The sequence below is a fragment of the Rhinolophus sinicus genome, chromosome 16 (assembly GCF_057876585.1).
Source record: "Rhinolophus sinicus isolate RSI-liver-muscle chromosome 16, RSI-T2T, whole genome shotgun sequence".
NCBI lineage: Eukaryota > Metazoa > Chordata > Mammalia > Chiroptera > Rhinolophidae > Rhinolophus > Rhinolophus sinicus.
The window spans coordinates 103,896,314-103,920,398 of record NC_142516.1 but is presented as its reverse complement, the minus strand read 5'-3'; the positions used below and the strand labels follow the sequence as shown (position 1 = coordinate 103,920,398).

The window sequence follows — 24,085 nt, the reverse complement described above, 5'->3', positions numbered from 1 at the left end:
CTAAGCATCTTGAGATGAGGAGATTATCCTGGATTATGGTGGGCTCTAAATGTACTTGTATCCTTATCAGAGAATAGATTTGACATAGATAGAAGAGAAGGAAGCAGAGATTGGAATGAAGTGGCCATAGGCTACGGAGTACCAGTAACCACTATAAACTGGAAAAGGAACAGATTATCTCCTAAGGCCTCCAGAGGGAGTGCGGCCCTATTGACACCTTGAATTTAGTCAGGTGGTAATGATTTCTGATTTATGGCCTCCAGAACTGAGATTTTTAAAGTCACCAAGTTTGTGGCAATTTGTTACAACAGCTACCAGAAACTAATACACCCATTTTTAACAAATGTGGAGCCTGAAACTCAGGGAGGATAAATTACTTGCTCAAGACCAGACAACTAGTCAGTGGCAGAGCTAGAATTCAAATTCAGGAGTATTGACTTTAAATCCAATGCCTATCTATGGTGGCTGCCTCCTCCCTTACTTAGCCCCTCCCCTCCTGTGAGACAGACAGGATAGCAGAAAGAGCAAGCCAGGAGTGGTTGTCATCTTCGGGTGCTTTTCAAAAACACTAGGGGAACTTTTACAAAATACCACTCTAGGTCTCACCCCAGACAATTGAATTAGACTCTTTCGTGGTGGGACCCATGCAAAGATATTTTTACAAGCTTTCCAGGTGATTCTAGTGTTCAGCCAAGTTTGAGAACCAGTGGTACAGTGATACCAAGTTCATTCCATATGTTCATCTGTATGAGAACTATGACTATTTTGCTACATCTGAACTTGAATTCTATTATTACATCAAGTGCCAGAAACTTAACCATTGTTAAATCAGGATTTATTTGCTTCCCTTATCCTTTGATCCAGGGGTTATATGCAGCGATAGCTCAGCAGGGAACATCTAGTCCTTGATGCTTTCATCTAACTAAGCTGGCATCCTTTGACACATCCCTCTTCCCAAACACTCCGGATCATTGCTCTTCACAGGTCTATCCCTCCTTGCTCCCATCTGCTGGCTGTCCGCGCTTGTCTATGTAACTCTCAAGGGTTCTGGAAGCCTTTGCAGGCTTTCCCAGCTCTGCTGGGGTGGGTACAAATCCTGGGAATATGATTCAGCTCTATGTGTTGGAGAGCACCAGCCTGCCAGAGGTTTCCACACCTCTACCACACCTGAGCTCAAGGGATTTGGGGTCTCCCTCCAATGCTCCTTGTTTTAGATCCCCAAATCTCTTTGGGGGTGGAATTACCCTTCATCCTGGACACAGTGGTCTTGGTGAGTACACAGAACATGGACCCTCCTCAAGGAACCACCAGAGAGTGTCTAGCTTCTATACCCCTCTCTTTATCTTCTCCAGGAGCGTTAGAATGTGGGCGGAATAAAAACTTGAATGATTTTAAAGGACTGTGAAAAAATTAGTCTTCTTCCCCTCAGGAAATTTCTTTACCCGCCTACCACCTCTCCTTTAATCTCCTAGTAGAAGGCAGAGATAGACAATGTGGGAGACTAGAGGTCAAGGATACGAATGCCATTGCACCGGAGGAACAATTCTTTCTTTTTCCTCTTCCTCACCCTACTCTCCCTCTTACCTGCCTCCCAAACTTCAGTGTCTATTCTACTTAACACATTCTGTTATCCTTTACTGCCCACTACTAGTTTCTAAGAGCCTTGTGGATAAGGACTGCAATTTTTTTGGCAGTGAAAAAAGTAGTTTTTTTGTAAAGCAATTTCATTTTTTAAGGCTGATTGCATAATGATGAAACACTTAGCAGGTAGGTGGCCTACCATCATTTTACCTTACTCAAGTCTCCAATGAGGTGTCAAGAGGTACAGTGGCTCTGCACTTAACAAGTGCTGTGGGAGGCGTGCACCTCCCCCCTTGCTTGGGCCTCCAAAGGAGATGGGCCCCATGGACCACCAGCATGTTCTCTTGCTCACTTGCGCTCCGATCATATTTCTGCTGCTGTTGTTCCTGTTTTTAAAACAGTATCACAGAGGACATAGCAGTAGAGATGTGACCTGAACTTGAAGCAAAGTTAACCCAGTTAGGCTCCTAGCAGGGCTATAGCCTTACATCTTATTTTAGTACCTGGACTTATTCTGGATTTACCTATGTGCCTTTTAAAAATTGGCCTCGGACTCAGATGGTTGGTTGTACTGGTAACTCAACTACTGTGTTTGCTGTCAGTTAAAATGAGCAGGCTTGAAAATAAGTGTGCCCTATTCATAGCTGATGGGGTATGTGTTCCTAATAGAAAGTGGCAGGTCACAGCCCTGGCTTTTTGGACACATTATCCAGACTATTTGATTGGCTATGATGAGCAGTAGAAGGGTGGAGCAAGAGAGATCTGAGCTACCAAATTCTGTTTTCCCCTCTCTCTGGTTCTAACGGTACAGAATATCTATTAGTGATGAACGGAGCCTTGAGGTTAGTCCCCCATGTGTTCCAATGGAACAAAAAAGTTCTTAAGAAAGTCCTGCCTTTAAAAACTGAGATTTGGGGGGCTGCAAAAACCCAAAACAACAACAAAAAAACCTTTCCATTCCCTAAGTCGATAAGCTGCTTGTATTAGATTTTTTCTTTATACAGTGCTGTTCTATGAATCGGATCACTGTGCATCTTAAGTAGGTACGAGAACCTGGCTAATGCTTCTGAGCAACTCCCACCTGTTCCTAGGTGAAGATCTTGCTCACTGAAATCTCTTGGACACATTTTGAAGCTCGATGTCCTGGGCAGAATAGGTGCGGTCATTGCCCAGGTCAGTTCTTTGATGGAGCAGACGTCATCTCCGGGTTTTCAATGCATACTGTGTGAATCTGATTCATCTGCACAACTTAAGAAATCGAGCTCCTCAGATGGGGTCTGGTGAAGGTATTTTAAAAAAAAGCTTCCCAAGTGATTCTGGGGTGCCCTCTGGATTGATAACTAGTGGTAGACTCCTCCCTTTGAGCGCCAGAATCGCTCTGTTTTATTTACTGTTGTATTCTAAGGACTTAACTCAGTGTTTGGCTCAAGCAGACATTCAGTACTTATATTTTGAAGGCACCCCATCTTACAGATGAAGCAGCGGAGGTTCAGAGAAGTTAAGATGACACAAGTGGCAGCGCTTCCACTGCATTTCACTAGGGAATGTTCAGGTGCTTTCTGGCCGCACGTCGGATATTGAGTCTGCGGTGCCCAGTCCAAAGGTCAAAGTTTGCGTTATGACTGCTTAGCCCAGCCTAGCTTCTTAGCAGGGCAGTTTCTGCCTGTCCACTGGGCGAGGCGCCCGGCAACAAGGAGTTAACCCGAGGCCCCGCCCCGATGTGTGGGCCAAGGTCGGAGAGCGAGACGGGAGCCGCTGCGTAACGCGACGCCTGCCATCGCTGCGCCTGCGCGCGCGGCGCCGAGGGGTCGGGGTTGGATTCAGAAATGGCTGCTTCCATATTCTACAGTCGGCTGTTGGCCGCTGCCACCCTTAGGAGCCACCCGCCCCGGACGGCGCTGCGGGCCGCTGCCCAGGTATTGGGGTCCAGCCCGCTCTTGCTTCGAGGGTCGGTAGGAGAAAAGGAGATGCGGGAGATTTGGCTCCTGTGGGCGAAGTGTGAAGGGATCAGAGGCCCGGCTTGGGGTCACTTCTCAATCGGTGACATTGGGTGACATAGGGGTCCCGCCAGGCCTGCGGGCAGCTCGCCCGGGAGTGCTGCCCGCCACTGCGAGCTGGCCCGTGTTGTGCCGCTTTGCTCAGGGCCTCGGTCCGTGAGGAGCCCCGGCGACCCGCCTGCACCTGCTCACCGTGTTTCCGAGGGGGCGGCGGGGAGCCGGGGTGGGCTCTGAGTGGGGGTGGCGGGGTCCAGGGCAGTTGCTTCTGCCATTCCTCAGTCCCACGGGGTGGGCGGAGGCTTCCGCGGCCCATCTTTCGAGAGGGGGGAAAATGCCCTTCACATGTACTTTCGTGTTCCTTGGGAGCTGTAGTAGATGAGACGACTTCGCCAGAGGAGCAGTACTTGCTGACTGGGCTTTTCTGGGATGAGGCAGGGAGGTTTCTTCCCTCCCCCAAGTAGTTGTGTTCTGTTCTGTTAATGGTGGTAATAATATGAGGTTTACAAGCTTGCCAATTGGGGAAGTAAGAAAATAGTCTTTTGGATGACTTCATTTTTGGATAGACTACACTACAGGGGCCACAGGTTTTGTCTGTTGATTGAGTGTTTACCGTGTGCCAGCGTTATATGCTAAGTGGTTTACATGTAGTCTTGCATTGGGCTCCGCAGCAACACGGTAAGGGAGTCATTAATGTCGGCATCGTTGATGAAGAAACTGGCCAAGAGAACAGGTAATTTGGGTTAGGTCAGGAAGCAGGTCCTCCTACAGGGGGGAGGGAAGAAATTTCCCTGCCCCATCCCAGAAAAGCCCAGTGAGCGGGTACTGCCCATCTTGCGAAGTCGTCCCATCTACTACAGCTCCCGAGGCACAGGAAAGTACGTCTGAAGGGCATTTTTCCCTCTCTCGAAAGAGGGGCCATGGAAGCCTCCGCCCACCCCTTGGGACTGGGGAATTAACCTGAGGTTTAATTCCAGAACTGTCTGGCTCCAAAGTCTGTGTGCTTGAATCTGCTGTACAGTGTTTTTTTCCCCCCCAGAATATAAGAATTGGCCTATTCTTTTCAACGTTGATACCATGAAATTTGTAGAAGGGCATAATTGGCTTCGGAAGTCAGTTCCAGACTTTTAGGTTATGTTCTGAAATAACTCCTCAGACATGCCATAAGTGAATTTATTTTGACCGTTATTTTTCTTTTAGAAGTTATTCATGCTTTCAACCTACAGGTAGTGAATTCCATGAGTTTGCTTCCTAATAGGACAAGTGATTTTTTTTTGTCCTTGAATTTCCTTCTTGTGAGTTTTAAAAGGTGCTGTCTAGTTTTTAGAAAGTGAGGTGAATGTGTTTTCATCCTAATCATAATCTTTATCCTTTTGGAAATTCCTTTATAAGTCTTTGTCTCTTCATATGGAGCGGTCCAATATATTGTCTTGTAACATCTCTAATACCTTCACATTAAGTAATATAGCTTTAGAGTTTGGAATGACCTTAGTCTATCCCCTTGCTTTTGTAGATGAGGACACAGAGGTACAGGGTCTTAGGAAACTTTTACAAGATCACACATTGAATTTAGCAAATTCTCCTAAACATTTTGTTTGGTTCTCAGACCCTCTTTTAGTTTTCTGTCTCTTTCATCCAGCGTATATTTGATAAAAATAGTTAATGTTACAAGTAGATTAAATAAGACATTTTCTTGGTCGTTGTGACTCATACTTCCCATTAATGACATTTTCCTATGTTTGAGTTCGTATTATTTAAACGAGGTGTGTTACTGGATGGGTGGTGATGTAGGGATTTGGCCAGGAATTGGTGGCCTTTCGGCAGTAGGAATCTTCTAAGTGATAATATCGAGAAAGATAAATAGCTAAATGTGGGGATGCTTGTGATTATACAGGCATTTGTATTACCAACGTAATTCAAAGCTGATGATACTTCAAGTTACAGCATCCAGTGGTGCAAAGGAAAGGATCATCAAAATACTTCAGATGTTAAAAAAACCTTTCAAGTGATATAAAACCTATCAGCAGTACCTTATAGGTACTACTAGTTATTTGTAAATATAGGTATTTGAAAGAAAACATAAAAATATGCAGTAGTCTCCCCTTATCCATGGGGGATGTGTTGCAAGACCCTCAGTGGATGCCTGAAACCACGGATAGTACTGTACCCTCATATATATATTTTTTCCTACATGTGCATACCTATGATAAAGTTTAATTTATCAGTTAGGCACAGTAAGAGATTAATAACAACAGTAATAAAATAGAACAATTATAATGATGTACTGTAATAGCAGCTGTGTGAGTGGCTTTGGAGCCATTAAGGAAAATAAGAGTTACTTGAATACAAGCACTGTGGTACCATGATAGTTGATCTGATAACAGAAATGGCTACTAAGTGACTAACGGGCAGGTAGCTTATACAGCGTGGATATGCTGTACAAAGGGATGATTCATTTCCGGGGCTGTATGCAGCGGGACTATGTGAGATTTCATCATGCTGTTCTGAATGGTGCCCAATTTAAAACTTGAATTGTTTATTTCTGGAATTTTCCATTTAATATTTTCAGACCGAGCTTGACCACTTATTTAGTTTCTAACTGAAACTGCGGAAAGCAAAACCATGGATAAGGGGAGATTGCTGTACCAGTTAAGGGAATTATTTAGAAGGAATGCATTCAAGATGATGTTGCAGATACGTTTTCTGAGATGATATGTGTAAGCTATGATATGGAGAGTTTCATGGAGGAAGCCTACTGGAAAGTGATCTCTGCGTCAACCCCTGGAGGAGAGAGAAGGAAGAAGGACTTAATAGAGGGAGAAGTAGAATGTAGTGCAGTTGCGCTGCTGTTCCAGTGGGAGATCTGCAGTTAGGATGGTCGTGAACTGTCAAGAGACCTGGTGAGGTGCTCGGTTGTTACAGCCCTCTCTTGACCCCCTTTGACCAGTGATTGGATGCAGGCTGACAGTGGGAAGGAGGTGTGACTTTGGGCACAGAAGCTCCAAGGAGAGGACTCAGCTGAGAGCTGTCAGCAGCCAACATGCCCAGCAGCTGAGGCTGTGAATCCCTTGGTCCTGAAGGGAGGATCTGGACAGCACACCAGACACCACTATAGATGAAGCCAGGGTTTTGAGCCTTGAGTGTGTGAAAGAGTAATGGTACTGAGTCATTCAATTATCACATATCTAGTACCAGGCAATTTGTTAGGTACTGGGGGAATGGTGGAGAGAAGAAAGTTGGGAAGGGTTTTTGGTTTGTTGGGAAAGAGAAGATTGGTTTTAGACCTACTGAATTTGGCTGAGGTAAAAGTGCTCTATAGATCATTAGAGGTATGGTGGTAAAAGTCAAGTGAAAGAGGGGACTAAAAATGATGAGGAAATAGTTAAAACTACAAGGGTAGCATTTGATAATTTAGCTGATAGATTAGCTGTTAGACTATGTTGTAGTTTAGGTACTGTATTATATTTTGATGATTTAATAAACAGGTTTATTACAGTTATGAAGAACCAAGTACTCTATATAAACAAATTATTTTGAGAAGGTGTTTTTAACAAGAATAACTGCCAGATCACTCTCACATGTAAATATGTCCCCAATTTCTTTAGGTTCTGGGAAGTTCTGGATTGTTTAACAACCATGGACTCCAAGTACAGCAGCAACAGCAAAGGAATCTCTCCCTACATGAATACATGAGTATGGAATTATTGCAAGAAGCTGGAGTTGCCGTTCCCAAAGGACACGTGGCGAAGTCACCAGATGAAGCTTATGCAATTGCCAAAAAATTAGGTACTAAATTAAAAAAACTCAGGCCAGCTACCTTGACATGGGAACTCTGAAAAGATACAAACTTTAAGAGAAGGCAGAACTTTATGATTATTGACATTCTAAAATTATGAGACTATTATGAGCTCCCATAGTGCCTGGTAACTTAGAATCACTTATATTGGCATTAGGAAGCCGAAGTTGTAGTTTTAGTTGGAATACAGTGGAGTGATTGGTGAAAGACAATCTTAGCTGTTTATGTGGTTGTAAAAGAGAAGTCCTGTATTTTCCCCTCACCCCTTTTTTGACATGGAAAATGGAGCCAAAGGGGGGGAAAAAAGAAGTTGAGCACTAAAATATAAACTTCACGAGAGCAGGGTTTCTTTGTCTGATTTTGTTCACTGGTATCTCCCAAACTCTTAGAAGTAAATACTAATATTTGTTAAATGAATTAAGTAGTTGCCTATGTTTATTAGTAGGTGTTTTTTTATTGGTAATAGAAAACTTAATAGCTTTTGTTAATTCGAATTTAAATTAATCTCTTAATTATAAAATAAATTAAAAAACATGCTTCAGTTTACATTTTTAAGGATTTAATATGAGAACATAGTAATGAGTACTGTACTAGCTATGTAATGCATTTTCTTTTTAACAGTATTTAAAATCCCACCAATTTTTTTGTAGGTTAGCACAGTTAATTTCTCTTGTATGTACCTTTGAATAATATGGCTTTAAATCTGCTTTGCTTAAGACTTTGCTTTTATTAATTTTTCAAGAAAGATATGAAATATTTAAAACTTTTTAAAAAATTTAGAATTTAATCTAGATTTGTACTTATTTGTTTCTAGAATGGATTTTCTTTCAAGTGAGGTCACGTACAATTTCAGAAAATTGTTGTGTATTATAAACTATGTTTTTGAATGTGGTGGTGGTGGTCCTGATTTCCTTGACTAGGAAGCGTGATTTTTCACTTACAGTTTTTTGTTGTTGTTAATCAGAGAAAAAATTCTTTCTATTCAGATTACAAACAAACTTTTTATTTAGCAAAAGTCTTGCATAAGTTCATACTAATTTTGGTGAATTTGGTGGTGACTTATAGTTTGAACTTGTACGTGATAAAAGGTGTGTTTCATTTTTACCTTTGAAACAACATATATGAGGCTCTTAGGTTCAAGGCTTAAAGAAAACTCATGATTGTGCTTTGAATTTCTGTAGTATTTCTTACAAAGGCTACTTTTTAATAACTACCGTCTTGAGATTCAATCTTTTATATATGACCTAAATGTTAATTTCTAAAGACCCAGCTAAGTAAGAAGGAAAACTTGGAAATGTAATTGAGAAAGTATATTGAGAATAAGTTTATTTTATTCTATCCATATGTCCTTAAGGATGAATTTCCAACCCTTTGACTTTCTTTTTTAATTTTTGTCAGTATAATCTCTTAAATGGTGCTTTTTGTGTTTGTTTGTTTACCAAATCTTTCATTTGTAATAATGCTGAAGGCTAAAAATGTTTTCCATACCAAAGTTAATAGGGCCTGATTTATATATAATGAAATCAGTAAAAGCTATTTCTTTTTCTATTTCCAAATTATTATAATTAGTTTTCTTTAGTTTTCCATATATTTACTCATTTAATCTAATTTCATTGTTTTGTTAGAAAAAATAATTTGTGGAAACTTTCATAAAATGAGTAGGATTTGTTCGGATGCCAATCTTCTGGTTTCTTTACTCCTTATAAAAATACTTAATGAGTCTTAGCTGTGGAAAAAGAATAGTTACGTTTAAGATATACTGTAAGTATTACTGGCAAGTTCTCTGGATCCAGGTCTTAACAAGCACTAAGGAGCAGGTAGGCAGCCCCTTGGGACAGAAGGCATCTTGTTCATCTAGAAAGTGAGTTCTTACTAAAGAACACTGCAAATGATGATTACAGTATGACAGCGGAATTAGTGACTAATGAGGACCTTTAAATCTAGAGGATAAGAAATGTTACTTTTTAAAAGATGTATCTAGTAACTACTATGAAGACATTGATAATTCTGTCTCTTGAAACAAATCATTAATATCAGAAGATATTGATTATGGGATGTAATTGCACAAGGTGTGGTATGAGGTGCCTTAGAAAACACCTGGTTCTGTCCATCTAGCTAGCAATTCCCAATGCTGATTTTGGCTACCTCAGGGTGATTTTTGCTTCTTGAATTACTGCAAAATTAATAAAATGCTAATTCACATTCTTAAAAACTCTTAACTTACCTGCCAATATACTAGAGTAAATGCATTGCGGGTGTGACAAACTGTTGCTTCCCCTCAGTCCTGTGGGTGGCAAGAGAAGCTGAGTTAGCATGGGGTCTGGGGCCACTGAGCCCTATAGCTGGTGACTTCTGAAATAGCCCTGGCCTCTCCCCCCAGTATGCCCTACAAATTCTGTCATTTTCTGTGTGTCATGATGTGAAAAATGTTGGGAAGCATGGTTCTGGAGGCAAGTTTTATGTGTTGTGAATAAAGTTAGGGATGAAAGAAAGGTTGGAAGGAAATCTAATTCTAATTAGATTTAAAGACTATATGATTCCATCAAAGGAAGCTTGAAGATCACATAGGAGTTTCTGGAATGGGTTATCAAAGGGATGGTTGTTAAGCACGGAGAAATGAAGTAATTATAATTTGAGGTCAGTTCTATGAGCCCATTGCCATCTCTTACTGGTTCCGGGAGATAGGCTTTCAGTAAGGCATTGGGCAGAGTTCTCATAATTTTCCTACTGATTGTAGAAATATGGTTTGGATTCTAGTATAATTAAGGTGGAGTTTCTGTCTGGTTGAATAAGCATGCAAAGGGTACTGATTAATGATTGTCAGCCTGGAGGGAGCTTTCTAAGGGTATACAACAGGACTTCACCTTCTTTTTTCTGCTTTTCAATGTTCTATTGTGTGACTGTATACAAGGAATACTTAAACATTTGTGAATGACTAAAGCCAGGAGGGATGGTGACTATATTTTAATGATAATTTTGGGATCCATAGAAGATCTTATCTGGAGCAAAGGGTCAAATCTAGTAAGACTGTAAGCTCCGTGAGGGCAGGATAAGTCTCTTGCTCATTGATTTATCTACAGCTCCAGCACAGTATCCTGTACGTAGATGTAACTGTTGGAATGAAACAATGGAATTGAATAAAAATTTTTTTACAATTAGTTGTCCTCACACTTATCTTCTAATTCTCTTCCCCATCTTGATGGAGCCTGTATATAATAATAATTATTATTATTATTACTTTGGCTTTTTTTGTTGTTGTGAAGGGCTTTTTTAGAGGGAACTTTTGAAGCATCATCTCTGGCCCTAAGAAGTTCATATGCCTAAAGAAAGGAAATTGATACTTTGAGGGAAGATTCTTCTGTCTTATAAAATGTTTTTTGAAAAAGTAGAACTTTGTTATTCTTATTTAATAGGTCATGTGTGAATTTACCAGTTTAATGAATAGGAATGTTTGAATTTAGCCCAGCAAAGCACCTGTTTAACTACTGACATTTTTACATTACATTTACACTGAATTACAGTTATCCTCTTTGGATATAATGGGTATTTCTGAAGTACTGGAAACCCATGACTTGGCAGGTAACCAGAGACAGGTAAAATGACTAGTGGCTGCTGCTTTTGGTTTGGGCACAAACTAATTTGCCATAGTCCATCCCTTAGGCTACCTTTTGACTTCTCAATAAGAAAATTTTTGTTCGTTTTAAGGATATTTCTCAGTTTCCTCTAATCTTCATTTAATATTAAGTGTTACCACTTGGGAATGGTGGGAACTTTGGCAAATTGAAAAGGGTCTAGCTTGTGTAACCGAGTCACTTGTAATCAGCTCTAATTGCAGGGCCCAATATTTCCAGTTCTGTTTTTTCAAGAGCAGGGAAAATCAATAAGAATTCTCTTCGTTTTTAAATGTCTTTTTTCTTTTTCATGATTCAGAAAATATTATGTGCTAGGAACCCTCTCGGGAGTTTGTAAAAATCAGTGAACATAACAGAGATTCTAGGGGAAAATCAGTCAGAATTCTCTACATTTTTAAATGCCCTTTTATTCAACATTCAGAAAATATGTGCTAGGAGTTTGTAAACCCTCCCAGGAGTTTGTAAACATCAATGAATATAACAGAGATTCTACCCTCTGGAGCCTGTATTCTAGTGTGGGAGCAAAACAATAAACAGTAAACACGAGAAGTTATATATTATGTTTGAAAATATTGACTTCTATGGAAAAAATAGTAGAGCAAGGGGGTCGGTCACGGTTGAGGTATTAGGTAGGGTGATCAGGGTAAGCCTCGTGGACAATGTGAGGTTTAAAGAAAAACTTGAAGGGAATGAGGACCTTTCCCAAATGGCTACCTGGATGGAGACTATTCCAGGCAGATGGGAGTATTCGAGCCATGGCCTGACGGCAGGAGCTGTCCCTGGAGCAGCACAGACTGGTGTAGCCGGAGTGGAGTGAGCAGTGCGGAGGGCACAGGAGGTGAAGGAGGGCTTGTCAGGGCCTTGTCGTAGGCCTCTGTAGGGACTGCGGTCCTTACTCTGAGTGCAAGGGCGTTCAGTGTAAGGTTTTAAGTAGAGGAGTGAGGTAATCCCTTTGGCTGCTGGTCTGAGAATATTCTGTCAAGGACAAGGGTAATCGAGGTGAGATACAATGGTGGCTGGGACCAGCGTCCAAACTGGAGACGATGAGGAATGATCAAGATCCTGGATACATTTTGAAGATAGAACCATACGTTTCCTGACTGGATGAATGTGGGGTGTGAGAAAAGGGGTTTTATTAAAATACTACCTTGATAGGGCCATCTTCTGACTTAAGTGTCTACATTTTCAATGTAGACTCAATTTACATCATTAATTTTCTAAACATTCTTTTGTAATGATAAACTTCAGGTCTTTTCATATTTGATCACAAACTGCATTTGCTGCCTCCTTGATTAGGTGGGAATCCCCTTATTTTGCCTGCTATGTACATTCAGGGATGACTTCCCCAACAGTGGAGTTCCCATCGTCAGCCTGTTCAAATACACATTCATGGAGTGGTGGTTATATCCCACGGACTGCTTTGTGCTAGGGATACAACGAATAAGACAATGCCCCTTAACCCTGACCTCAAAGGTTCGTTTTTATGCCGTAACGTAATACTGGTGTTGCACTACTGATATGGGTAAAATGCTATGAGAAGCAAAATGAGGAGGCTCTGAAATGCTGCCTCTCTGGGAGACAGTGCCCCTCTAAGAGGTATCGTCCTAGAGAAAGAGTGATTAGTACCTAGGTTAAACAGCTAGTTTGCCGATTTTCTTCAAGTTAGAAAGGGGAGGAAGGGAGATCAGTCTACCAGTTAAAGAAGAAATATTCAGAGTATCAGAACAAATATTTTAAAGATTTATAAGCATAACATTCTGGCATCTTTTGATAAACATACCTTAACTCCTGCTAGTACTCCTCACATCAGTACAGCTCAAGAATGTATATTAACAGGGCTTTCTGTTAGTGAAACAGTGTTAAGTCGGTGTCAGTACTGGCACTTTCCCCTGAAGTTAGGGTATATTTCTGCTCAAAGTAGCATTGATATCTCAAATTTTCACAGGATGGCAAGTTTATATGGGCCTAGAAAAGGAGGGAAATGTTAGGAAAACATTTGAGTCTCGATATTGTAATACCTTCCAAAGTACCAGATGTTTAAAGTGTCAAGGAAAGGTAAAATTATTTTCAGTAAGCTCTAAAAAATGGTTTAATATGCATGGCTAATTTTTTTTATGTTGTGTATCTTTAGATGGCGAATGTTTTAAATGTTCTAATCTAGAAAATCATATTTTGACATTGTAGATAAATAAGACTTGACTACATTTATATAATAATAGCATTTAAAATTTATGCTTAAATAGCAAAGTATTGTGTCTTGCATGCTTCTCTATGCTTATCTAATAGAAGTGTTTTTCTTCTAGGTTCAAAAGATGTTGTGATAAAGGCACAGGTTTTAGCTGGTGGTAGAGGAAAAGGAACATTTGAAAGTGGCCTCAAAGGAGGAGTAAAGATAGTTTTCTCGTAAGTCATGTATTTTAAAGAAAAAAATCATCATTATTAAATTAAAAACATACATTGTAAAAGATTTCCCTCATTAGTGAATTGATGAAAATACTAAGATTTAAATATTAGATGAGATAAGATTTTGGCTATCGTGTGCTTTTGTTTTTGTCACTTGGAGGAGAAAAGAATTTGAGTTCTTTTTCTTATTTCAGTCCAGAAGAAGCAAAAGCTGTTTCCTCACAAATGATTGGGAAAAAGTTGTTTACGAAGCAAACAGGAGAAAAGGGCAGAATTTGCAATCAAGTATTGGTTTGTGAGCGAAGATATCCCAGGAGAGAATACTACTTTGCAATAACAATGGAAAGGTCATTTCAAGTGAGTAATTGTAGACATGGTATATTTAGGATGATTTTATTACATTCTGTTTCAAAAGGTGATTATTATTTCTATTTGTATGGGAAGGATTAAAAAGGCATGATCTGTAATTTGTATACGTCGTGAGCACAATATTTTTTTGTATACGTCATGAGCACAATATTTTTGTGTCATTTTAAAAAACCCAGCCTGGTTAATGCAATAAAATTTAATGTATAATATTGTGGTAAAAAAAGCTATAGGCAAAACCCCGCTGATACAAAATCCATAGAATTTCCAAATTGTTAATTTGCTAAGTGCAGCTTAAATCATCCCTGATTCATCTCTAGATTCCATAGACTGAAAAAATAATTTCTAGCAGAGTAAAATATTCTGACCAAAAGGAAAGTCTCTGAACCCAATAAGAGAATGTGTATCCCTGGCTTTGTCTTTTTTTTTTTTCAAACTGTTGGTATTTTTAATAGTTTTGGGTTTGTTTGATTTGCTACTTGGTAAGGTGAAAGGTGACCTCCGATAGCAAATTCTAAGGAGCATACCCTAGCTCTGCTCTCCTCTTAAGGGAATCTAAAATGTTAGCAGTGAACTTAAAGCATCAGTTGAAGAGAAAATCTTTTCCTAGACCTGGTGCTGAGAGAGAGCATTGGTAATCACTTTATGCTATAATTATTTCACTTTGAGTGCATTGGTTAAGTTTTATGAGCTGAGTCTGTGTGATAACTAGCTTGTCTTCTGAAGTAAGCTGGGTATATTTGGAAGCCCTGATGAGGATTTGATGTAGCACATTACTAATTACACAAATAGTAATGTAAGAAAAATTTTAAAGGTCATGGAAATAGTTTTCTTATATACAATAGCTTTTTAAAAATATAGCTATTTTCTGTTTTATGATTTCTCCCCCTACAGTTAATCATCTGGTAATGTTTGAATGATATTTCAAAGTGTCTTTGTAACTTTTAATTTTTATAAGAAGTATTTCTTAAGATACAACACTAGGTGGTAGTAAAAATCCACTCAGGATATAAGATAAAAAGCATTGTCTTATTTGTGATGTTTTTACCTCTATAAGCTTCTCTATATGATAGAATTTAGTTTTGTAAGTTACTTTAGAAATCCCATGACAATAACCTGACATATTACACACATTTGCAAAAATTATATTTTTACAAATTCACTTATTTTCACTACATTTGGCTTTTCGTTGATGTTACTATATTAACATCTATTATTTTGTTCGTTATTATGTTTCTACTTTCTGTTTTAGTCAGAAACAAGGTGTATGTGCCTGAACATTTTGAGATATGAGTCCCATACTGTTGCTCATTAAGTGTAGCTCATCTTGATTGGAGTAAACGTAGCAAACTGAATATGTGTTATTAAAAACATGGTTATAACGCACTAAATATATTTTATTAAAGATATGTTAGAGCGTTAGGGAAAAGGTGGAATTTGAGTTCATTTTAAGAACTTGAATAGTCAGAGAACTCTTTGAATCTCATTAAGGAAAAAATGTTTTTATTTCGTTTGCAAAAGTAGTACATAGTTGTAATAATTCAAACTGAAAATTTGATAGTACTAGTAATACCATTTGGCCAAAAACATAATATTTTTTGATGCTATTAGACTGGACCAATGTGGAGTTGGTTGGTGTTACTTTTTGGGATATAAGGGACTGTTTTGGACAGGTCCTGTCCCTATGGACAGGTCCCTTAATAGAGAAAACAACAACAACAAAAATTCAACTATTTATTAAAAGAAAAGATCATTTTTGGTTGAATTAAAGTATTATGCATAAGCATTAACTGATTACTAAAAATAGCTTTTGTTGCTTATCTTTTTTTAGGAGCTGAATCATAAGCTTCTTTAGTGTGTATCACATCAGGAAACCTAGGCAGGTGTATCTACCATAGGGCTGGTGTGTCAAAAAAATTAAGTACCTATTCTCTGTTTTGGCACTTTTTAAAAATCAGATTTCTTAATGTTTGCCGAGTGCCTGTTGGGTACTTTTGGGCTGAGACAAATCTAATTGAACAGATCACCTTGGCTACTTCATTTTTCTCGTAAAACATTGCAATCTACTATAAATGAGTGGTATACTATGTCAGTTTTTTACTTTGCCTGGAATAGATGTAAAATGTGCTACAAGAATTCCATATTTTATTTTTCATATTTTTACTTTTTAAGAAGAGATCTTTATTTTATTTAATGGCCTCTTTGTCATATAATTTTAAATTCAAATTTATTTTAAGGCAAAACCTTTTGCAAGACCAATAAGAGAAGAAAAATGTATGTTAAGAAGGTAAAAATAGCATTAGTAATTTATTTGAAATTATAGCTATTTGCTATAAGTTAAGTTGTTCTGAAAGTTTATTACTAAAATTTAAAAGTTAAAACCAAATCATTTAAACAGAAACAGCCATTCATTCATCAGTTGTGACAAAATGTAAAACTGTTGTCATTATTTTAACTGATCTCTATTTACCCATGTAAGCTTTCTTCTGACCAGCTGGCTACAAATTTTGGGGTTTCTTTCTAATTGGTCAGGGAATTAGTACAAAAAGAGACTATTCACTTTTTAAAATAATTATTTCATATGTATTTTTTTTTATAGCCTTTTTCTCTAACTTACAGCCAATCATTACTTTAGTAAGAATTTATATTATCTTTTTTCTCCTCAGTAGTGTTGCCTGCTATGTGGCTCTTCATTTCTCTTATCAGTAGATATAAAAAGAAAAGGAAAATAAAACTAAAATAAAATGTTCAAATGTTTTAAAGTTGTGTTGGTTTCTGCCTGTTGAATAAGATTATATTTTAGGGTTATCTATAGATCATACATTACTTCAGTAGCGTGACATTAGTTGAACAGGCTTTTCTTAAATCTGAGATTTTCCCCCTCTCTTTAGATCGTTGTAAAAGCTTATAATTATGAACTGCCTTGCTAGAGAGGAAATGAAGAATACCTTTTCATTTGGAGTTCATAGATGAACTGAAAACTAGACTATGATTTCAAACATTTCTCTTGTTTTTTACTGTTCTCTTCTTTAGTCTCAGAAGACACAATGAGTTCTTTTATTAAAAAAAAATTTTGTATCGCTTCTCGGCCTTTTGGCTAAGATCAAGTGTAAAAAAATTTTGTGTGTCTTTTACAGTGAGTTTTGACACGAAGTCCCCAGAGTTGGGCCAAACTTCACAGCTTAAGGGCAAGTCCTCTACGTGACTGTCCTTAACTTCAGACACCAGCCTCGAGTTTGGGGGTCCCCAGGTCACCCTCACTTCTCTCCAGCTGGCTACAAATTTGCGGGTTTCTAGTACCCACTCAGGTTTCATAATTTGCTAGAAAGACACAGAACTTAGGAAAGTGCTATACTTATGATTGCAATTTTATTATAGCCAATGGATACAAGTCAGAACCAGCCAAATGGAGAGACGCATAGAGCAAGGTCTCGGAGGGTTCCAAACATACAGTTTTCATTGGCCTCAGGGATGTGTCACCCTCCTGGTATATTGATATGTGACAATATGCAGAATATTGCCAACTATGGAAGTTCATGAAAAACATGTTATTGGACGATGGAAAAAAGGTGATCCTTATTATAAAGTGGCAAAGAACTTGACTAAATTGTGTTCATGTTCTAGTGTTTTATGGAGAGTAGAGAACTTGGGAGTGATAACATTGACTATTTAGCTGAGGAGATTTCTAACTAAAGTATTGAAGGAGCAACGCTGGTTCCTCCTGATTGCTTTTAGTAAAATTTAAGAAGAGAGAAATGAATTGAAGAAGGAATTGTTAAAGCAAAAAGGAATCAGAGCTTTAAGATTTGGAAATTTCTCAGCTTGTCTATGCAGTAGGTCACCATCCATATCCATGGTGTCAGTTACCCGTGTTCGTCCACATTCTAAAAATATTATATGGAGAATTCTAGAAATAATTAATAAGTTTTAAATTGTGCCTTTCTGAGTAGCGTGATGAAATCTCATGCTGTCCCACTCCTTCCTGCAGGGGATGTGACTCGTCCCTTGGTTGCTACCTGCTGATAGTCACTGAGTAGCCATCTCAGTTATCAGATTGACTGTTGAGGTATCATAATGCTTGTGTTCAAGTAACCCCTAGTTTACTTATAAGTGGCTTCAAAGTACAAGAGAATTGATGTTGGCAATTTGGATGTGTGAAAGAGAAGTTGTAGAGTGCTTCCTTTAAGTGAAAAGTGTGTATGTATAGGGAAAAACCCAGTATGTATGTGTAGGATTCAGTACTATCTGCGGTTCAGGCATCCATTGGGGGTCTTGACATGTATTCTGTGCCGATAAGGGAGGACTACAGTATTGCAAAAAATGAGACAGCTGTTTGGAACAGAATATGAAAGGTGTGCCATGCAATCATTTGATAAGGAAATTAGTATGGGTGTGAGGCATGAACTGTGAGAAGTAAATTTCTGTTGGTTAAGCCACACAGTCCGTGGTATTTTGCTGTAGCATCCTAAGCTAAGACATAGCTCCTTTGGAGAAATGTCTGTTTAAGTCCTTTGCCCATTTTTATGTTAGATTGTTTGGTTTTTGTTGTTGAGTTGTAGTTCTTTATACGAGTATTCTGAATATTAATCTCATCAGATAGATGTATGGTTCACAAATATTTTCTCCTACTTTGTAGGTTGCCTTTTCACTCTGTTGACTTTTTCTTCTGCTCTGTAGAAGTTTTTAAGTTTGTTGTAGTCCCATTTGTCTAGTTTTGCTTTTGTTGCCTGTGCTTTGTTGTCTCATCCAAGAAATTATTGCCAAATCTGTCATGAAGCTTTTCCTCTATGTTTTATTTTAGGAGGTTTATAGTTTCAGGTCTCATATTTAGGTCTGTAATCCATTTTGAGTTCATTTTTTAATATGGTATAAGGTGAGGGTCCAACTTCATTATTTTGCATATGGATATCCAATTTCCCCAACATGATTCGTTGAGGAGACTGTCCTTTCCCCATTGTGTGGACTTTGACATCTTTGTCTAAGACCATTTGACCATATACATGACGGTTTATTCCTGGCTTCTCTATTTTGTTCCATCGGTCTGTATGTCTTTTTATACCAGAACCATGCTGTTTTGATTTCTTGTTTTGGAATATGTTTTGGAATCAGGAAGTATGAGGCCTCTAGCTTCGGTTTCTTGTTCTCAAGGTTATTTTGGCTATTTGGGGTCCTATGGAGAGTCCATGTGAATTTTAGAGTTTTTTTTTCTTTTTTTTTTTTTTTCTATTTCTGTAAAAAATGGAAAATGGAAAAAGACTGTATTTGGGGGGAAAAAATGCCATTAGGATTATACAGATTGCATTGAGTCTGTAGATCACTTTGGGTAGTATTGGACATTTTAATAAAATTAAATCTTTCAATCCATCAGCACAGGATGTCTATTTATTTGTGTCTTCTTCAGTTTCATTTAGCAATGTCTTATAGTTTTCAGTGTACAAATCTTTCATTTTTTTTGTTAAGCTTGTTCGTAGTATTTTATTCTTTTTGATGCTATTGTAAATGGAATCATTTTCTTAATATCCTTTTTGGATTATTCATTGTTAGTCTGCAGAAAGCAATACATATTTGTGTATTGATTTTGTATCCTGTAACTTTGTTGAACTCATTTATTAGTTTTTTTAAATAGTTTTTCTTTTTCTTTTTTTGAGGTTCTTTCGGGTTTTCTCTATGCAAGATCATGTTATCTGCACACCAGTAATTTTACTTCTTCCTTTCCTATTTGGATTATTTATTAATTTTTTTCTTCCCTGGTTGCTCTGGCTAGGACTTTCAGTACTGTGTTGAATAAAGTGGCAACAGTGGACATCCTTATTCCCGATCTGGTAAGGCAAACTTTCAGTTGCTCACTGTTGAGTATGGTGTTCTTTGTGGGCTTTTTATACATAGCCTCTGTTATGTTGAAGTAATTCCTTCTATTCCTAGTTTGCTGAGTGTTCTTATGAAATGGTGTTGAATTGTTTCAAATGCTTTTTCTGCATCAATTGAGATGATTATGTGGTTTTTGACCTTGATTCTGCTAATGTGGTGCTTTACATGATTTTTGTGTGTTGAACCATCCTTGCATTACAGGACTAAATCTCATTTGATAATAATGCATAATCGTTTTAATGTGTTATTGAATTTGGTTGGCAAGTATTTTGTGGAGAGTTTTTGCATCAATAGTCATCAGGGATATTGGTCAGTAATTTTCTTATAATGTATTTGATTTTGGTATCAGGGTAATGGTGGCCTCAAAGAATGAGTTTGGAAGTGTTCCCTCCTCTTCAACTTTTTGGAAAAGTTTGAGAAGGGTTGGTGTTAGTTTTGTTTGAGTACTTGGTAGAATTCCTAGGTGAAGCCATCTAGTCCTGGGCTTTTCTTTGTTGGGAGGTTTTGATTACTGATTCAATCTTCTACTTTGTTATAGCTCTGTTTCAGATATTTTCTTTCTTCATGATTCAGTCTTGGTAGACTGTTTCCAGGAATTTATCCATTTCTTCTAGGTTACCCAGTTTGTTGGTGTATAATTGTTCATAGTAGTCTCTTACGATCCTTTTTATTTCTGTGGCATTAGTTGTAATGTCTCCTCTTTCATTTCTGATTTTTGTTGTGTCTTTTCTGTTTTTCTTAGTCTAAGGTTTTGTCAGTTTTGTTGATCTTTTCAACAAACCAATTCTTAGTTTTGTTAATTTTTTTCTATTGTCTGTCTTCTATTTCATTTATTTCTATTTTAATCTTTATTATTTCCTTGCTTCTGCTAACTTTAGTTTGTTCTTTTTCTGTTTCCGTGAGTTGTTAAAAATCTATGAGCTGGGTGCCTTTTCCCAACTTTGGTGAGCTGTGTTGGCCTCTCTCTGCAGTGTTACTGGTGCTGTGACAAGCTGCTGAGCTTTCTCGTTCTCAGTGGCTGCTCGTACATTGAGTATACAGGTTTACAGTCAACCCTCCAGGTCAGGTGAGACTGAAACCAGTTCCTTTGACAGCCCCCAGAAAAGCAGGAATGTTGGATGCACATTCTAGTTTTCTCTTTCCCTCTCAAGAGAGAAGCCCAATATCGGGCTGTTTCTCCTGATCTTGAGCTGGGTCACCTTGGGTGGGGTGGGGTGGGGGTGTGTGAGCTGACTTGGATGAAATGAACAGCTTTCTTTTACCTGTTTTGTTGCAATTGAACTTGCCTGAGGTGCTACAACTTCCTAACTGATTTCTGGCAATCTCATAAAGGCTTTTTGGATCATATATTGTTGTAAAAGTAGGGTTTCTGTGGGACAGCGAAGTAGAACAGGGGCTTCCTGTTCTTCCATCTTGCTGACCCTGATGTCCAGAGATGTTTGGAGTGGTTTTATTAAGTATGCACAATTGATTAAATCATTGACCATTCAGTTGAACTTAACATCCAGGACCCCTTCCTTCCCAGAAGGATGGGCTGATAATTTGGCTCAAAGCTCTAACCTTCTCATTACATTGTTGGTCTTTCTTGTCTGACCAGCACCGACCTGAGTCGTCTTCTTTCTGTTAACTATCTATGGGCCCACCCACTGTGAGTCACCTCATTAGCATAAACTCTCAGATGTAGTGGATGGTTTAGAGCAGGGGTGTCCAAACTTTTTTCAACGTTTTTCACTAAGGGCTATATGCGGTAAAATACACAAACAGCCGGGCCACTCACTTGACGTGAAGTACGTATTGCCTCACCTGGTTTATTTAAGTAAACTAAATATATTTTTGGAATTTGCTGCGGGCCAATTAACAATGGATTGCGGACCGCAGTTGGCCCGCGGCGGCAGTTTTGACACCCCTGGTTTAGAGGTTGCCTCCCAGACACAGGGGACAAAGGACAGCCAATTTTTTTTTTACACATGTATTTTGAAATCTAATCACAGTGTAAAATTTAAAAGGTACAAAGATACACAGGAAATAATGCAAAGATGCACTCACCCCTATGTTTCCCAGCCATCCTGTTTTTCTCCTAGGAGGCTGGTAATTTTTTTTAAATCTTTTTTTTTCACCTAAATAGCAGTTAAATCTCTTAAAAAGTCATAGATTTTTTTCCTCCTTTGGCTATTGCCTTCTTTTGAAGATTTGAAGAACTGTTTAGGTCTCCAAATAGTAATGAATAAAATACTATTCCTTTCCTTTACATTATACCTTAAAATGAGTTTATTACTAAAATACTAGGTGCTGGGATAGAAAAGTATAATTAGTGTTTTTCTTTCTTCGTGAAAGTCACACTGTTTTTTCTGGATTAAGAATAGTATATTCATTGTAAATTTTTTTTTTTTTTTTTTTTTTGGAAAATACTGACATAAAATGACAAAAGTATTATCTTTTAATGTTTTATTTGCCATTTTTCTGTTTATGTGAATAGTGGGTGGGTGCACATTTAAACACACTTTAGATTAAAAAATGAGCTTGAGAATAGAATCTAGGGTTTTATATCATTTTTCCCTGCATAACACTATTGAGGTCATTTTCGTATGTCATTAATCTTTAGTAATATGTTTTTACCATTTCCTTATTTTTGCACATTAAGATTATTTCTAGTTTTGTGCATAAATTAAAAAAATCTATTAGATAATTTTGCCCTAGGATTTTTTCTTGATTGATTTTAAAGGACTTAAAAGTTGACTTAATGATTTAGTATTTATATCTTATCTTCTGGTATTATTCATGATAATAGCAAGAGCTATTCTTTAAGGTAGGCAGCTTTTTTTTTTTTTTTTTACTGACTTGTAGTACACCTGGAGCTTATAAAATTGGGAACTTTTGTACATTAGACCTTCCCTTTTAAATATCAGTAATCTGTCATGAATTTTAAAGTTCTTTAAACAGTACTTTAATGTCCTTTCAGTTCTTTCAAAAAATGCGTAGGTTCTATTTCACATACACATGTTTATATTATTTGGTATAAATTTAGCATATATTTTAAATCTTTTTCCCCTCACAGCGAGTCATTGTTTTTCTCTTCCTTTTCACTTCTTTTCCATTATTTCAGTTGCACATTTATTATAAGGGGGTACTGTACCGGAGATGCTAAGGTAAATTCTCAAGGAATTTAAAAAATAGGAGTGGGGAGTGATAGATGGATGTTCGGTGTTGTGCACAAATAGGTTTTACAATTTTATTGACGGGTCCAAAATAAAATTTAGATGTTTTGGCTGTTTCCTTTCCTCTTAGGGTCCTGTATTAATAGGAAGTTCTCAAGGTGGCGTCAACATTGAAGATGTTGCTGCTGAGTCTCCTGAAGCCATAGTTAAAGAACCTATTGATATTATAGAAGGCATCAAAAAGGAACAAGCTGTACGGGTATGTAGTATTCCAAACATTTTCTCACTTTTGTTTGGGTAATGATAATACTTAAAGAAAGAGAATTAACTTTGTACAAGGTTTTAAAAAAATTGTTTGAATGTGAAGGCATGTTGATATCTTGTTAGAAATGGAAACTTTTAGAAGTCTCTACAGTATTTTTCTTTATATCCTCCATAAATATTTCCATATGAAAAGAAGCTAAGGATTCTTTTAAAATAGTCACTATACCATTGCCATACCTAGTATAACTAACAGTAATTTCTTAGTTATCATTACTTCCCCAGTCAATTCAAATTGCCTAATTGTCTCTAGGTTTTATTTTATTTGTTTTTCCCTTTTACAATTTGTTTGAGTGGGGAGCCATATAAGGTCCTTCATTGCCATTGGTTAATATGTTTCCTAGGTCATTTTCTGATTTACAGGTTTCCTTTCCCTCACTCTCTCCATCTTTTTTCTTTCATTTTTTTGAAGAAACTAGTCTGGATTTTACATAGCGATGGTGGCATTTAACATGTTCCTATCTCCCTTTTTTTTCCTGAAAATTGTATGGAATGGTAGGGATACTGTCTTATGTATCCCCAATAGATCAGTGATTTTATTTTGGGCGAGGTTTATGGATACTTTTAAGAATCTGATGAAAGCTATGGACTTTTTCTCAGTATATGCACATACATGGTCAATTTTGCCTACAATTTCCCTAGTTTTCTGTATTGTTTTTCTTGTGTGCTTCTTCTTTCCCTTCATTCCCCCTCCCCCACCAAGAAAACAAACCGAAGCATGAAGTTTAATACTATGTATGGCCTGTGAGATTTGCTTGACAATGTTTATAGTACTCTGTTGAATTAAACTGTTTAGTTTGGATATAAAAAAACAAGTGACTCATCTTAAAAACAAAGTTTGAATATTAAAGCTTGAATGACATTTACATCTGTTAATGGGAAACTATGTCAAAATAAGCTTATGGCATTGAAGTACAGTAGAGCAGGAATTTTGACTGGCACAAAGGTTTTAAAGGAGATAGAGAAATT

The 24,085-nt window shown here is 37.7% G+C and overlaps 1 protein-coding gene and 1 pseudogene across 1 annotated transcript in view; both read left to right on the top strand.

Annotated features, from left to right (window-relative positions):
- The first annotated feature begins 3,340 nt into the window (after positions 1-3,340).
- Positions 3,341-24,085, top strand: part of SUCLA2 (succinate-CoA ligase ADP-forming subunit beta) — a 48,613-nt gene continuing 27,868 nt past the window's right edge. Inside the window, exons 1-5 of the mRNA XM_019748063.3 lie at positions 3,341-3,497; positions 7,181-7,361; positions 13,307-13,406; positions 13,601-13,763; positions 22,926-23,054. Of these exons, the coding sequence (XP_019603622.1) occupies positions 3,408-3,497; positions 7,181-7,361; positions 13,307-13,406; positions 13,601-13,763; positions 22,926-23,054 (663 nt within the window). The 5' untranslated portion in view covers positions 3,341-3,407. The remainder of the gene's footprint in view (positions 3,498-7,180; positions 7,362-13,306; positions 13,407-13,600; positions 13,764-22,925; positions 23,055-24,085) is intronic.
- LOC141571453 (U2 spliceosomal RNA) lies at positions 16,850-17,022 on the top strand (annotated as a pseudogene).